The sequence below is a fragment of the Perognathus longimembris genome, chromosome 12 (genome assembly GCF_023159225.1).
Source record: "Perognathus longimembris pacificus isolate PPM17 chromosome 12, ASM2315922v1, whole genome shotgun sequence".
In the NCBI taxonomy this organism is placed as follows: domain Eukaryota; kingdom Metazoa; phylum Chordata; class Mammalia; order Rodentia; family Heteromyidae; genus Perognathus; species Perognathus longimembris.
The window spans coordinates 23,419,756-23,437,583 of NC_063172.1; the positions used below are offsets into that span (position 1 = coordinate 23,419,756).

Consider the following 17,828-nt stretch of genomic DNA (forward strand, 5'->3'; position numbering starts at 1 on the left):
AGTTTTTCCTCCTCATTTAAAAATTATTTATTTAAAAATTATCTTTAGGTAGTTGTATAAAGGAGTTGCCATTTAATAAATCAGTTTATGAATACATATATCAATACTTTTATCTCAAAGCATTTTTGTGAGTGGCATCTTAAGTGTGCTGGTTTACAGGACTTAAAGTTCTAAGTTCTGTCAGGAAAGAGGTGATAGAGTACTTTTAGTTGAAGAATCATTAAGAGAAACTTAATTTTCTCTCAGCCAAAAATAGAAAAAAGAGAAACTTGATTTGGAAAAAAAAAAATCACAAAATTGCAATCATGATTGAATGCGTTTTCTTTCTAGGTGTTATCTATCCATTGTTTAGTAGGGAAACACAAAGCACAACTTTTAAAGTCAAAGGTGAGGCTTGAGATTTAAACCATATGACCTTGGAAAAGTTTGTTTTTAAACTCCCAATGTTTTCATTCATTTTGAGGCGTAATAGGCATTTCTCTCCATGAGAATGAAATCCTATGTTCTGTAGTTTGGCATATAGCATGTTCTCTTATTCTCACTTTCCTTTTCCACTTGCTCATTTGTTTCCCTTGTACTAAACAGACAGAACCTCCTTAGAATAATTTCATCGATCGTGAAATCTGTTTAAGGTAGTAATTTCTAGGAGGTTGGCAAATCAAGAAATCAAAGCATGTCACCGTGAACTGTTTATAAATGCTAAATGCAGACCCTGGGCTTAATAAAATCAAGGACAAACTCTCCTGTAAGTCTGGATATGAAGTAATGAATCAGCCTCATATTATTGTATCTTATTTTTGCCAACAGCAACCTTCTTTGAAGACAATTTAACTTTCACTTTTTTGCATGGTAGGGTGTTCTCCTTGTAACTATTGCATAATAATGCTTGTCAGCCTTAAGTGTTTGTTAGTGTGTTTTTCATTAAAACAAGTTAAAAATTTCATTACCTTCCTTCAACAAACTTTTCTCTAGAACAATGAAGCCTCACAAGTGTGTTCATTGTTAATTTTAAAACACAGTGGTAAGCCCTTAGAAGTTTCCACATCAACAACAAATAATCTAGTTAGTTGTGACACTGACTCTTCTTGTGGCTTGTGTTTATGACACCAAATAAGCCATCCCGTTTGTTTTCCATTTACTATTTTAAAAATTAGCTAGTGTCATTAGGAAGCTGAGATCTGAGGATAATAGTTCAAAGCCAACCTGCGCAGGTAAGTTTGTGGGACTCTTATCTCCAATTAGCTACATAAAAGCCTGAAGTGGAGCTGTGGCTTAAGTGGTAGAGCATGAGCCTTGAGTGAAAAAACTAAGGGAAAATACTCAGGCTCTGAGTTCCAGCCCTAGTACTGGCAATGACCTACACACACACACACACATACACACACACACACACACACACACACATGACAGTTTGTGCCAGGAGGAGTTATCAAAAGTTTGTGTTCTAGGAAACAGATGTTATATGAAAGATAGTTATATGATTCATCTATGATGAGAAAATATATACCTTGTTTCCTTTTTTTTTTTTTTCAGGCCATGAGTTTAAACTCATGGCTTCAAACTTGCTCCACTACTTTGCTCAGCCTGTGCTCTATTACTTGAGCCATGCTTGCAGACCAGCTCTTTCCTGGTTATTTTGGAGATAAAGTTTGGTAGACTTTTCTGCCTGGGCTAGATCTCAGCCTCCTGAGTAGCTATCATTATGGGAATAAGCCCCTGGCAAATAGCACTTTCTTCCTTTTTACAATAATAATTGCATGGGCAGGAGGGCAGATTATTTTTCCTACAGGTAATGGTAGAGGTCAGACACTGTGGTACACGTTATGGTATTTAGGAAGTATGCAAAGTTGTTTTGAAGTACTGTTAGTATAAGACGTATATATGTACATTATGGAATAAAAATCTGGATCTGTTTGTGAGCAGTTTGTTTTTTCTATTTAAATAATTGGATTATCTCCATGTATAAACATGGAACCACGTGAGAGATGGTTTCAATCTTCAAAAATGTGTATATTTAGATCTCTTGTTGCAGTTACCATTAGCATCAACAGTCTGTCAGTATTTCTACCCGTCGTTTAAGACTGTTGTGAAAGCTTAAGCCAAGTTCAAGCATGAGTAATCTGTTCTACACAGCAATTTCTCGCCAGGGCTTAGGAGGATCACATGCATTCTAACTTTCTTTTGGCATTGGAGCTTCTTCCTGAAGTAAGTTCATTGCTTTCATGGATTCAGTCGGCTTACTTTATAGAATATAAGGTGTGTGTGTGTGTGTGTGTGTGTGTGTGTGTGTGTGTGTGTGTGTGTGTGTTTCAAAAACATTTTTAGAAAAACGAGCAACACTGGACCATCCTATGTTTCTAACTTTATCAATAACTGATGTGATTACAGTAATGATACTGGTGACATGTTTTGTTTGCTTTAATGTTCTATTTATTTCTAATATTGAAGTTTGAACTCAATTCCTATGCTATGCTAGGCTTATTAGGCTATTCTATCCCTTGACCAAACTGCCTGCCCAACTTTTTTTTTTTTTAATGTGATAATACCAGGGTTTGAACTTAGCATCTCATACTCTTAATTGACACCTAGCTGGTGCTCTACCAATTGAGCCATACTTATAGTCTGGCATTTTGTTGGTTAAATGAAAATTAAGTCTCAGATTTTTCTGCCTGGGCTGGTTTTGAACCATGCTCCTCTATGTCTCAGCCTACTGAATAGTTACTTGATGGTGTGCTCTGATTCTTAAACATTTTTTTCATTACTTGTCAGCCTTCACATCCAGTGCTGAGAAATGGCATATGATTTTATGTCAAAGAGTTTATAAATGGGGAAAGAAGAATAAGACTTAGTAAGGCTTTGCTTTCCAAAGTGGTTATTAATTACAGGAAATATTTTGTCACTTGGAGAATGACTTGTGCTGAATTGAGAGCTCATGATTTTAATTTTATATCAGGATGTATGCTCTTGTGTACTTTTTATAAACTTGATTTTGGCTAGTAAATACTGCTTAGGACCTATGTATGTCTCTGAAGAATTTTTAAAGCTCATGTATTCCATTTGAATTGTCATGTTCTACCCGAGGTTCTCACCCTAGCTGACTGGAATAGGACCAAGTAACTCTCAGTTGATCAATGAACAAAACTTGTCTGTCCAATTTTAGATCTGTGAGCTTGCTCTGAGAAGCTGAGCTATGAGGACCAAGGTGTATTGGGTGCACATAGAATGCTCAAAGCACTTTCTATTGCTAGTGATTCAGCAGCCTCACTTGCATTTCTATGTGTCACATTCCCATGTGTGCAACCCACATTGGATTCAGTTGTGGATGAGCCAGGTTGAAGGGACACTACTTTGTCTCGAGATAAAAGATGTTTAGCCAGAACACCTCATGGGAGGAAAGGGAAAGGGGGAGGAGGGTGGGGGGTATGAGGGACAAGGTAACAAACAGTACACAAAATGTATCCAATGCCTAACGTATGAAACTGTAACGTCTCTGTATATCAGTTTGATAATAAAAATTTGAAAAAGAAAAGATGTTCAGCCAAAATTATTTTTGCTCTGACAACTTTACTAATGGTTTCCTTTGGCATAGCCTTTCAATCTGCTCTAGTATGGCAGGTTTCCTTGAAGGCTAATGATGTGTGTCACTTGTTCAACTAGAAAGATATGGGCTTATTGGTTTTTATTGGTTTCTTGTGCCCACAAACAAAGCCACATACAAATTTACATTAGCATACCATGTTTTATTGTCTTTGTTCCTGAACTTGCAGTTATTGAGTGCTCTGAGCTTTCCTGTGACATTTTAGTTAAGTCACATTCAAACACTGGTGACACATTTCTTATAGAGAATTTTTGCTTTGCCTGGACTGAATGAAAAAAATCTTGTGAAGGGCTTAGTTAATCATGGAGTAAGGGTATTTTTGAGATGCCAATCTATGTATGAGATTTATGTCAAATAGTACTGGCACTGGAAAGTCATTAGGGACATGAAATTGTATTTTTCTTTATTTTTGAGAGATAGTAGTACTTCATGTGCTTAAATAGATTTGGGCTTCTTTCTCCCTTCATATTTTAACATCTATTTTTGCTTAACTTTGAGTTTTGGGGCAGTGGGATACATCCTTTGCTTAAAAAGATATGATTAATAACTTTCAGCTTTGAGGTGATTAAGAATACTCACTTCTAAGTAGAAGAGGTCATATTCGGGAAGAAGAAAGGGAGAAGTGGGAGGGGAAATGAGAGCAAAATTGGGAGTGGTTATATTTCAAAGAACTTTATATATACATATGAAAATGTCATAATAAGTCCTATTACTTTTCTGTATAATGTATATTGCCAATAAGAAAGTAAAAGGAATAATGATTTCTAGAATTGCTATATTTTGAGGGGCATATAAATTTTTAGTAATAATATTTCCCAAGAACTTCTTCTACTATTAAGTATTAATCCAATTTGTTATTCCTGAAATAATTTAGATAGATAAAATGGACTCAGGTATCAAATAATAACATTTCTATTAATTTCAATTAGTATAGATTTCTGGAGACTTTTTTTTTTGCCAGTCCTGGGGCTTACACTCATGGCCTAAGCACTGTCCCTGGCTTCTTTTTGCTCAAGGCTAGCACTTCAGCCACAGCGCCACTTCCAGCTATTTCTGTTTATGTGGTGCTGAGGAATTGAACCCAGGGCTTCACGTATAGTAGGAAAGCACTCCACCACTAAGCCATATTCCCAAGTATGGATTTCTGAAAGCTACTACTTATTTGATATGTTTAATCTTTGTAAATGTTACATGTAAAAATATTGTTCTTTGTTTTGTTAATGAATTCAGGAAAAATAAAAGAAGGTTGAGAAATTATGGTTTAATTCCAGAAGTTCTAAAACCTGGGAATTTTTGGTGCAAATTTCACCCTTGGTTATGATTCTCACATTATTTTTCTAGAATGAATTTGTGCAAATAAAGCCCCTTTAAAACTTTAATGGACACTTAGAAATTTATCTCTAAGTTATATTGACATTTAAAATTTTGAAATTTATTTTCCAGTCTAGGGTATGGTAGTTATAATGGTGACATCTAGTGTTAAAATTTATCTTCACATGAATAATTAGATTATATATTATGTAAGTTATTCTGTGTAAATATAATTACTTGTAAAACTAAGCAAAGTCTCTTAAGATAGGTATTTATCATTTTAATTCAATCTTGTGTGGTTCACTAATTTATGACATTGTCTAAAGGAGTTTACAAATGGTAGTATACACATTTATGAGGTGTTTTTTTTAATATGAATGTTGCTAAGCTATAAAGGAGGATATGGTCCTAACTTAATTTGTATGGGATTCTGGATCCAGGTCAATGCCATGTATAGTTATTTATTTTGATATATGCGTTGACCTTCCTGTTAGACACAAAAAAGTAGCACTTTTTAATGTCAATCCATGGAGTTAATTCTAATGGTTTACTTTAAAAGCTGTGGCATCCATAACATTATTTAGCCAGCAAATATGGAGTGATGCTAAGGTGCCAACAGTGTATTGTTAATCCTGTTGTTTTCAGAATCAGAACCTTTGTCAGGAATGCCTTGGAGGAATTTAGATTACTTCTCGCTTGGCAAGGGCTAACTCTAGAAGTAGGGCATCACTTTTAGAAAGTGTCAGGAGTATATTGGAAACAGATGGGCATTCGACAACTATATAAACTACTTTATGTGAGATAAAATGTGAATAACTAGGTTGATTTGACAAAGGATTAAACTTAAAACATCAAGATTTGTAAATAGGGTCAAACTTGGTTCTAAATTTAAGTACAACATAGAAATAATTAGAATTTTAGAACGGTAAGTTTGAAGTATGCAATTTCCTTCTTTTGATTAAAATTGTTCACGATACAGGTATTGATCCCTTGTCTCTGTCTCATAATTTTTCTTGTTTCCTGAATTTGTGAACTTCTTTTATTGTCAAAGAGATGTATGTGTTTATTTTTATTTTTGACTAGAATAGCTATCACCCTTTACAGAATATTGAAGTTTTGGACGACCTATTCCATCTTTAGAATGTTGGGTGGGTCTAGATTGAGAAATGTGTTTTGGTTGGAAGGATGAGGCTCTGGATCTCAGCAGGCTTCCGGGTTGGAAAAGTTGAAGCTCACAGAGAGAACAAATAAATATAATCATCAAAGCAGGGAATTAAAATCTGTTTATTCACCTGCACACTTGAATGAAATCTCATAGCAAAGGGCAGAGCCATTCAACTTATTAAGATCCAGATTTTAAAAAATGTCTTGTTTGCCTATGCTTAGACACAGAGATTGGTGAGGTTACTATATAACAGATGGAAAAGTCTTATTGAATTGCCAGTAAGCTACTGATGTACAGACTGAGAAGTCAATAAGGGTAGTTGGAGGGCAATTACCCTGAAAGTCTATTTGAGGTATAGAGCAAGAGGCAAAAGTCACTTATGATCTTGTCTTCAGCCTTAAAGTGTTATAAATGACTGAAGAAGACTGGAAGAAGCAAAGAGGCCCCACTTAGTCTGGGTGTGGCTCACATCACTTTTGCTTTAAGAGAATTCCTCTTGTGTAGGGTTATAAAGATATTTAAGATATAGACTCTGGTAAGTGTTCTCTTAAGTCATGTTCATTGTTTAAGTCTGTCCCGGTTCAAGCAAATAGAGCTATTTCTTTTAATGCTTTCAAGAATACCTTAAAAAATAAATAAATGTAGGGCATGATCTGTTGACTTTGAAATCCTTGTGGTCAAGATGAAAGTTGGCTTCTGATACATAAAAACAAAACAACACCGAAAGCCTTTAATTTGTGTTGATTCCCTTGGTTCTGTAATCCTTTTCCTTTTTACTTCTTCCTATGCAGTGTGATTTATGGTGATAAAGAGTTCTTGGTTTAACCTTTGAACTAAAAGTATAGCTTCAACTTCAGTCTGTGATAGCCGGGAGACAGGGAATCTTCTGCTCCAAACTACTCTGTGTATGTGAACTTTTAAAATTCTCTTCTCACTTCAAAGCTGGGTTTTGGATTTGGATAGCCTTGATAGAGCTTTTTCCAAATCTGTAATTACATTCAAGAGTAGAAGGTAGGCAGAAAACTCCTTAGACTTATTGAAAAGGGCTCTGTAGTGTGGCTTTTGACACAGCTCCAGAGAGAAACCCTGCTTTAGTCTCCTAGTGGCTCATATTTAAAGGTTGTGTCTTTTACCGAGTCATAGATTGCTTCTCCAAATTCAGTACTCTGTGGGTTTTGTATTTTACATGATGTTCCTGGATGACTCTGAAAATCAGAATTGGGTTTTTCTCGGCCACCTTTCCTACTTGGTTAGGGACATTTAATAATCTTCTCCAGTTTTCCTCAACCTAACCCCTTCCATTTCTTCCCTGTCTTACATGGAGAAGTTGAGCTATATCTCAATGTTTTTAAACTCAGGCAAGCTTTTCTCAGGATACCAAGCACAGTATCAGAATGAACTCTTTCCAGTAGGCAGCTAGGGGAAGAAGGGGAGGATAGATGGGCAATAGAAAACTCTTTGTAACTGCTTTATGAATCATCTGGTCAGATTGAAGTGTAACAGAAATACTCTAGGGAGTATAAAAGCAAGAGGACAGACTCAGCAAGAGAAATTGAAGTGAAAAAGAATACTGTTATTTGTGTGTGTGTGTGTGTGTGTGTGTGTGTGCGTGTGTGAGAGAGAGAGAGAGAGAGAGAGAGAGACCCATTTAGGAGCTTGAACCCAGGGCTTGGGTGCTCACTAGCTTTTTTGCTCAAGGCTAGTACTCTATCACTGTAGTCATAACTTCAGTTCCAACTTATATTGGTGGCTCATTATAGTTAACAGTCTTAGTAACTTTCCTGCTGGGGAGGGCTTTAAACCATGTTTATCAGATCTCAGCTTCCCCAGTAGCTAGGATTGCAGGCATGAAGCTCCCCATAAGAAAGTATCTTTGATGGGTGGGGTAAGTAGAGACTGCAGGTAGAGCCACAATTCCAAGGAATAGTAACACGGATCTAGATCTTTGTTATGAAAAGGTAATTATAACTCAACCTAAGCTGAATAAATTATGGCAGTGTCCCAAATCACATGTTATTTATGTAATTACATATTATTTGTGAATTAAAATTATTTATTATATATGTGTTTGAATATAAAGGGATATATGTCTTGCATTGATCTTTTTTACCCTTGAGATGAATTTTATCTTTTCCATTCAGAGACATTTGGATCTTCTTGTCCTGCTCATACTTTGTACATTTATCACATCTTTTTGCGTCAATACAGGTCTAAGAGTTGTAGACATTATGCTATTTCTGTAGGCAATGCCTCAAAGTTACTGGAAGAACATTGTACTGAATGTTTAATTTCTATTGTTTTACCTTAAAAAGGCAAAACTTAGAATGCTTTAACTTTGGTTTCTCCTTCAAGTTTTCCGTGTTATTATTTTCACAAACTCCAAAATTATAATTATGTTATTAAAAATTTATATTTTAGTTGCTCTGAAAGCATATTTTCCATTGAAATAATCACTATTGCATTTTGAATTTTACTTTTTTTTGTAGGTTTCATTATACTATCCTAAGTACACAGTTTATTAGAGTGTTTTTCTTTCATAAGGTGTGTGTGTGTATGTGTGTGTGTGTGTGTGTTTGTGTGTGTGTTTGTAAATATATTTCTTGCCTTGATTTTTGGATGAAAAATATTTGCCCTTTATTTCTAGGCTTATGGAACTATGGTTTGGTAATTTTTTCCACATCATGTTGAGTATAGTATCCCGTTATGTAACTTTTATTGTTTCTGCTAGAAATTTGGCATCAAATTTTTATTCTTCTAGAAGTAATGTTGCTCTTCTTTGATTTAAAGTTAATGTTTAAGTTGTCTTTAGACTTATTTTTACTAGCCTTCCTGGACCCATTTTTCATCTAAGAACTTGTCTTTCTTTAGTTCTGGAAACTAATCAGCACGATCTCTTTGAATAGTATGTGTTACTCATTCTCTTGTAAAAATAAGTGTGTGTTGGCCCCCGCTCATATTTTATTGCCTGCTTCTTACTTTTTTATATTTTTTCCTATAACTCCTTACATTTATTTGTTAGTTACTAACTTCCAGTCTATTATTCAACTTATCCATAGAATGGTTTTTATTTTTCCACCTAATTAAAATTTTTTTCTTCTAATTTTTAATCTCATTGCTGTTATTCCCATGTTTGGGGATATTTTCTTCTGATTCCTTATGAATTTTGCTTTTTGCAGAAATGGATGACTTCCTCATAAAGATTTGCTTGTTTATACAATCTGTTTATTGGATTTTGATAATACATATATTCATGGATGTTTCATGGAAGTCTATTGATTATAGACAATTTCTAGAGCTTTATAAATCTTTTTCATTGTTCCCCTTGGATATTTTCCTGGATCTGAACAAGACTTTTCTTTTAACTTCTTGGCTAACAAGTCCCATTTTATAGTAACAGTTTGAATGTAGACCTCACATCAGGATGTCTTGTGTATGGGTTTCCTGTGCTCATAGGTTATATTCTCCCTTTCTCCTGCCCTGTCTTCCCCCTCTCTACTTTCTGTCTCCCCCCCTCATCTTCTCTCCGCCACTCCTCCCCTCTCCTGTCTTCTTCTCCCATTTCCACTTCCATTTTCCTCCCCCTTTCCTTCCCTCCTCTTTCTCTTCCCTGCTCTGCTCATCCTTCCCCTCTCCTCCCTCCTTCTCATTTACCAACTCTCCTCTTCTTTTTCTCCCTTTTCCTTCTACCTTTCTCATCCTTTCCTCCCTATCTCATCCTTTTCTTCATTATCATCCTCATTTCTTCATTTGAGAATTAAATTCCTTTTGTCTGGAAAGTTGGAATAAGGAATTCTAGTACTTTTGTGGACAAACTGTTCTCTCAACTCCATATCCATGTAAAGCAGGCTAAATGTCAGTTCCTTGTATGCCTATTTCTGGGTCTGGATTAAGGACCCTGCAACAAACACTACCTTTGTTTGGTCTAATCTTTAATTTATTTAATTTCAGTTTTTGGCCTCAACTATACCTCCAAGTTTCCTCTGGTTGGGTATTCAGCTTCTTTTTAAAAAGGATTTTTATTAGCATATATTAATTGTAGAAGGATAGGTTTAATTATGCTATTTACATACAGATATGCAATATACCCCACTCCTGATTAAACTGACCCCTTTTTTCTTTCTCCCTTATCCCTCTCTCTTTTAGAAATGATATCAACAGTTTGATTATTCTAATTTTCATACAAGCCTAGAAAGTCCTTCTATCACATTAACCCTCATTCACCATCTTTGCTGGCCCAACCCCTCATGCTTGTACCCACTATTCCCTAACATAGCCTGTTCTACTTTCCCGTGATTCATTTATATCTGTGTATATTAATCATACAAAGAGTTTCACGATACTCATTCACACATACATACATTACAATTTGGTTAGATTAACCTTACTGATATTCCATTCTTTTTTTCTCCTTTGCCTCCATGGTTCAATGGCTTTCATTGAGTTTCTTTATGCTGCTGCATCTTTCTTTTTATTTTTCCTTCATGGTGGGGATGGTGATATTTCATATTTCTAAGTAGATCATGAAGACAAGACAGTTTTAACATGGTATATAGAGCAGAAGTCTGATCCTACTCATATTTAAACATGGTTTCTTCTTGCTCTTTTGTGTTCCTTTTACAGCTAGCTATGTATCAAATCCCACTTGCAAAGGTTGCTTGTCTTGCTCAAAGGACAATGGGTGCAGCCGATGCCAGCAGAAATTGTTCTTCTTCCTTCGAAGAGAAGGGATGCGCCAGTATGGAGAGTGCCTCCATTCCTGCCCATCTGGCTACTACGGACACCGTGCCCCAGATATGAACAGATGTGCAAGTGAGCATTGGACTTTTCTCCATCATGTTTTATGGATCGACAACTCAGGGGATGAACTAATTTGAAATTTTTTGCTGAAAAGCATAAGTTTAATAGGCTATAGAAATATCTAAGTTCAAACAAAAGAATGAGATAGGATGGCAGCACTTTTACTTCATATTTGTATACCAGGTAGTCCCACAAGTTTTATTTATTTAGATTACATATTTTTCATGTAAAAAATCTCAAACACATGCTTGTTAAACAGAACTTTGTAGAGTTCTTACTCATTGCTTACAATGACTAAGAACTTCCTAACAAACCAAAGCAAAACAAACAACAACAAAAAGCAACTGATGAAAAAAATCACAAAAGAATTTAAATATTGGGAACATTCTCTTTTGTTTGCTGTGTTTCTTAAACTGCTTTTTTGTTATTTGGGAAATATCTATTTAACCTGCAATTTTTTTTTTAAAAATTGCTCTTAATGAGAAAGACATTACAACTAATTATTGTATTTGAAAGTATCCTAAATTCTAAGTTCAACAAGGTAAAAAGATTGTTAAAATGGTATTCTATCTGTATGAATTAGTTTGTTACAGTTTGTGTCTTAACCCAAAACTCATTGATAGAGGGGCTGGGGATACGGCCTAGTGGTAAGAGAGCTAGCCTCCCATACATGAAGCCCTCGGTTCAATTCCCCAGCACCACATATACAGAAAATGGCCAGAAGTGGCGCTGTGGCTCAAGTGGCAGAGTGCTAGCCTTGAGCAAAAAGAAGCCAGGGACAGTGCTCAGGCCCTGAGTCCAAGGCCCAGGACTGGCAAAAAAAAAAAAAAAAAAAAAAAATCATTGATAGACTATTTCTCATCTTCTAAGTGAATATTAGTCTTTCAAATGAGAGAAACATCCTTTCTCTTAAGGAAGTTTTAGGGAGTAAAGGAATTGGAGAAAAGGAGACAAGGATGTAAAATAACAAACAAGCAGTTTATTCATTATTTATAGCATTCACATGCATTTATAGGATTACATGCTATATCAGTAGGTATTAAATCATTGACATATATCTTCAACACCTAACTACTCAGCCAAGATGATCTTGAGATAAGAAAGAAATCTAGTTGTATTTCCAAGGGCAGTAGTATTTTTAGAGAAAGCAGAAACAGCGAGGGTTAAGTAAATTCTAGAAAGAAGGAACAATGCACATGTGATGTGTTTGAAGAATGTCTTACCTGGCTAATTATTTGACATTTCCATATGGTCATTCTGTTTCACAAGACATGTCTTACATTGATAGACATTTAATGCCCTTAGTCCCTGCCCATTAAAAGTCCTTTATGCTCTCCAAACACCGTGACAAGCAAAGTATCCTCAAACACTTTCAAACACTGGAACTGGAGAGCAGTGCCACCCTTGGATAAGAACCATGGGATAGCTTGTACTTGGTTAGATGTGGTTAGAGTTGAAGGTGAAAAGGGATACTTGAGTATAACTAATAATGGTCTTGAGTGCTAGGCTAAAAAGACCACCATTATCAGTCCAGCTAACACTGGACTAAAGAGCTTGCTTTATTTGAGATACTGGAACAGAACCGATGGAGATTTGGAGAGGATCAAAAAATTGAAGAAAGGTATCGGAACAATTCCAGAGCAGCAATTTTATTTTGAGGATAAATAAGTAGGAATTGAGTTCCAGAGGTTTGAAAAACAGAAACAATGGATTTGGCAATTCATTACACAGTGGGAAGAGAGAAAATTAAATTTGGTCCTATGATCCGAGCTATGTTGACAAGGTAAACAGTCTTACCAGTAGCAGAGATAGAAATGTGGATTTACTTTCATTTCATGGAATTGCATAATTGGGACAGACTCCCATCAGGTATTAGTAAATTATGTTTTGCAAACATTTATTATGTCTTTAAGGTATAGATCTGAGCTACTGAATCATTTGTCTTTAATAGTTTATGACCACCTCGGAAGATGGGATCCACCTTGAAATAGTCTCAGATTACTTTATAGTACCTGTGGGGGAGATTTGAGTCCAGGACTCTTCTGTTCAATTTTCAATTCAGGCTGTACACAGTTGAGACAGGTAAAAGTGTGGTTAGATAGAGGCATGTATTGAAATTCCAGAGCTACAAATGATTTGTAAGCAACCTTCTCGCCATACAATGTTTTGGTCATCTCAGGCTATTGGGGTTGAAAGGGTTTCTGTTAATAATTGTAAAGGGTAGTTATTAAACAGGCCCATCCTAGGCATACTGGTTGTTGGAGGACCCCTTAGTAGTGTCTTCTGCTGTATACTGTCAGTCTTCTTTAGAGAAGCTCCTTAACCGATTTTGGCTAAGTTGATTCATTTTCTCAGAAATGAGTGCAATGATTGTAAATCAGCTTTGGAAATAGAATTTATATGTGAGGATAGGCCTGCCATAGTTACAATTATTGTAAGTGAATGCAATCAATGTTGGAGTTAACTGACCCATAGGAAATCATTACTTGTCTGGTACAAGCGGGAAGTGCTCACTATAAGATGCCTGAAAATCAAGTGAAAACGGAATATTTCTTAATTCTTATTATGGGTCTCTTGATAGCTATGATCTTCTCATATGACTTACTTTCTTAATAGATTTTTTGCATATATTATATTGCTATTAGTATTCAGGTGATAAAAGAAATCAGAATTAGAGAAGACACTGAATTTATAATTGCAATTATTTCCATTAACTTAAGAAATAATTGTTCAACAATAGAGAAGAAAATTACACTCTTTAAGTGGCAGTAACTCAGAAGATCTTCTAAATGAACCTTGTTAATGAAAGAAGCACAAACTGTATTTTCTGCTATGCTTTTTCTTTTATTATATGTAAGATTGCACACTTGGTTTTTACATGAATATTGGCATTGCAGGATGTTTAGCAGAATATTTGGCCTCTTTGTCCTGTTAGTAATTTTTAATAAAAGAAATATCACTCAGAATTGGAAGTTCACGGACAATAAGTAGAGAGTGCAATGGATTATTGGAAAAAAGATTCACATATAACCACGGACTTGAGAAAGAATTCCAGAATGTATTCCCCAGGTTTGACACAAACATGCACAATCAAAAACAAATTGCTGAATTCTGTGCTAGGATTTCTGACTCTGGATCTGAAGTGGAACCTGAGAATTTGTATTTTTTTTTAAAACAGATTCCCAGGGGATGCTGACAATGGCTGAGAGAATAACTTATAGAACCACTATTACTATGGGATTATGTTGTCTTTACCTGCCCCTAGTTGTAGAATAAAATTCTATGTTTGGTGAAAAACATGTTTTAGTACTCTCTGAGTATCTGAGGATACTGTGAGGAAAACTGAATCCTTCTGTGCCTCCCTTATGAATGTATATCTGCTCATAGACTACCATGGTGGTCATGGTGGAAGGCACTAGAATGACTTCCAGGACAACCCTCTGCTACTTTGCTGTTCTCCTCCCCTCTCCTCCCCTCCCATCCCATCCCCCTCTGCTCCTCCTCACTTTCTTTTTTTTTTCTTTTAATTTTTTATTGTCAAGGTGATATACAGAGGGGTTACAGTTACATACGTCAGATGGTGAGTATATTTCTTGTCAATCTTGTTACCTCCTCCCTCATTTTTCTCCTACCTTCCCTCCTCCCCAATCTTCCCACTGAGTTGTACAGTTAGTTTATTAATTTATATCATATTGTCTTGTAAGTATTGCTGTTGCATTGGTTCACCTTTTACCCTTTGTCTCACCACTTTGATGTCCCCCTTCCCTTCCCTAATTCAGGCAAATATATATATCATTCCCAGGGGACCACTATCAAATACAATGACAATAGGGGCTAAACCATAGGGAAGATAAAAAAAGAAAGAATAAATAATTTCATATAGTACATTAAAAATAACAACAAAGATAAGCCACTTGGTTCTATATCTTGGACATCATTTCGCTTATTTCACATCTTATGTGTTCATACGTACGTAGCTATTGAGCTAATGTGACCATCTGCTAAGACTATCCTAGATATATACTAATTATTACCAGTGAGGGAAACGCTTTCTCATAACCTCTTCCTCCTTCCCCAAGATATCCCTGTTTTATGTATCCTGACACATATATTATTCTAATTTATAATAGTGTCTTGATATTTTAGAATTTAATGTTTTATTTAGATTTTGTTAGTAAAGTTTCTGACCCAAATTTTGAGTACAATATATCTCATAATGAATAGAAGAACTGTCATTTTTGACATTATTTGAAAGGAAGAAGAAAGACATATGTGGAGGCAAGGTACAGAAATTGTAGTTCAGTCAACTCTTTCTGGCTCCATCCATAGCTAGCATCTATGTTAAAAAGCCATCAGGTGTTCAAATATACTCTTTGACAATGGATGAATTGCATATTTTCAGATTCCCAATGCCCTAGCCCTAAGAATTAAGGATAATCATTAGACCATTGGTGTAATATTCTGTGTTTCCATGAATTTATACTGATGCTGATGCTACCGTCTCAACATACTCGAGAGCAGCTATTTCTTTAACTCTTAAGTGAAAAGGGTGATTCCAGTGATCTTCCTTTAAGTTTTATTTTTTCAAATTATCTTTATGTAGTTGTACAAAGGGATTTTAGGTCAATAGGTCCATTTATGAGTCCAATGCATCTTGATCATTTTTTTCCCCTTACCTCCATGTAGAGATAGAGAGTATCATATGCAGTTCTATAGACTGGGTACCTTACCCAAGAGATTTATTGTCCCACTCACCCATGTGTAAGAATGACTATGGCTCCAAGGGCTTCAGAGAGTGTATGTTCCACCCTCTAGCTTCTGATGGTTTTCTGGCCACCCCATAGATGTCTGCCTTCATTTCCACATAGCATTCTCCTGTTTTTTTGTTTTGTTTTGTCAGTCCTGATACTTGAACTCAGGGCCTGGGTGCTGTCCCTGAGCTTTGCTGCTCAAGGTTAACACTCTCTCACTTTCAGCAATGGCTCCATTTCCAGCTTTCTGGTAGTTTATTGGAGATAAGAGTCTCATAGCCTTTCCTACCCAGGCTGGCCTTGAACAGTGATCCTTAGATCTCAGCCCTCTGAGTAGCTACTAGGATGGATTATAGGTGTGAGCCACTAGTGCCTGGCTTCCCTCGTATGTTTGTGTCTCCAAATTTTTCCATAGGCTGAGAATGTGGCTTAGAGGCATGCATGAAGCCCTGGGTTCAATTCCTCAGCACCATATAAACAGAAAAAGCCGGAAGTGGCACTGTGGCTCAATTGGTAGAGTGCTAGCCTTGAGCAAAAAGAAGCCAGGGACAGTGCTCAGGCCCTGAGTCTAAGCCCCAGGACTGGCAACAACAACAACAACAACAACAACAACAACAACAAACAAAAAAATTTTCCATATTAAAAGAGCATCACTCATATTGAATGAGTGACACCCACATGGTAGTTGGAAAACTCATCTGAATGAATTGACCCCTTTCCAAATAAGATCATGTTCTGAGATACTGGATATAAGGAATTTCACACCACATACACACACTCATGCATGTGCACACACATACATTGTCTTTAAGTAATTGTAGAAAGAATTTTAATCTACACATCAGCTGATGAGTATAACACACATTGCTCTCCTATGAAAGCTATTACTAGGCAAACATTTACATTGTAACCTATAATGTTAGTAAGCACCTATAATGAGGGTAAATGTTACAATTTAGGACTGAAAAGACAAAGAAGTTTAAAAACCTACCTGTAAACCTGTAAACTGGGCAATCATCTGTAATCCTAGCTACCCAGGAAGTTGAGATCTGAGCATTTCAGTTTGAAGCCAGCCTGGGTGGTAAAGTCCATGAGACTCTTATCTCCAACAAATGGCCAGAAAACCAGAAGTAAAAACAAATAAACAACAACAAAACCCTACCCATGCAGTTAGAAGCAGAGCTAAATTGCAGCTTCTCTTGGGGAAACCAGTAGCACAAAGCATATCACAGGAGAAAATGTAGTATCTGCCTGACCCCTGGAAAAGCTGGGTGAGATGAGCAGTTCTTCACTTTGAACTGGAGTATCCTCTTATGCTATTTTCTTTCCCAACGAGGGAAGCTGTCCTACTGGCAATCCTGCAGAAGGTGCTCACATTGGCCTGAAATGCTACAAAATAGCAGCTGCTAGCTGAATAAAACTGTAACTATAATTTAGCAAAGTTCAGAAATTGCTCTTCAGAAGGAACATTGTTCTGTTCCTTGAGGATCATGAGGGAACATTGTATAATTCTCTAAGGTTTATTCTGTTGTCCTCTTATGAGAAGATAATTAGGATACCATTACTTGTCAAGTCTCTTCTTTCAGGCTTTCTTAAAAACAAAACAAAACACAGCTAATCTTCTCTGCAAGATAATTGGCTACATTTTCATATACTGATGCCTTGGATAAAATAAAATATTGGTAAATTGATTTTAGTTTTAGGAATAGGATCTAATTGCCTTGTCATATCAGAGCTACAGTTTAATTGTCTGATGTTAGCTGGCCAAGTGGTTGGCATCTCAAAGATGCTCAATACTTATTATTGAATGATCAAAATGTTCCAGATAGCTTAGCCCTCCTTGAGAGAATGAGAGAGGGCTCAGCTATGTTAGTTGCTCTTGTGGGTCAGATGCTATGTGATTGCTACCAACAAAGAGTCCTTATTTTGCATACCTTTGGGGGGGGGGGCTCATCATTTCAACAGCTCAGGTCCATGTCTGAGGGACACGTAGATTCAAGTCTAGAGAAATGAACTGGCTTATTCAAATTCATCAACTAGCATGTGGTAAAAGAATGTCTCTTTGCTGAAATCCCAGGTTCTTTGTTTACTGACCCATGGGTTTTCTGTGTTTTCAGTTTTGATCTATAAATGGACTACTTTATAAAAGTGTGGAACTGAGAAGGTGAAATTATTTTTACATGTAATGCCATTCCTATGAATTGCA

General features: G+C 36.1%; 1 protein-coding gene across 4 annotated transcripts in view; it reads left to right on the plus strand.

Annotated features, from left to right (window-relative positions):
• Positions 1 to 17,828, plus strand: part of Rspo2 (R-spondin 2) — a 128,369-nt gene that overhangs the window by 54,568 nt on the left and 55,973 nt on the right. For 3 of the 4 annotated variants that reach the window (XM_048358773.1, XM_048358774.1, XM_048358776.1), the window contains one exon: positions 10,695 to 10,883. The exons of the other annotated variant lie outside the window; for it this stretch is intronic. In XM_048358773.1, the coding sequence (XP_048214730.1) occupies positions 10,695 to 10,883 (189 nt within the window). The remainder of the gene's footprint in view (positions 1 to 10,694; positions 10,884 to 17,828) is intronic. 4 annotated transcript variants of the gene reach the window in all.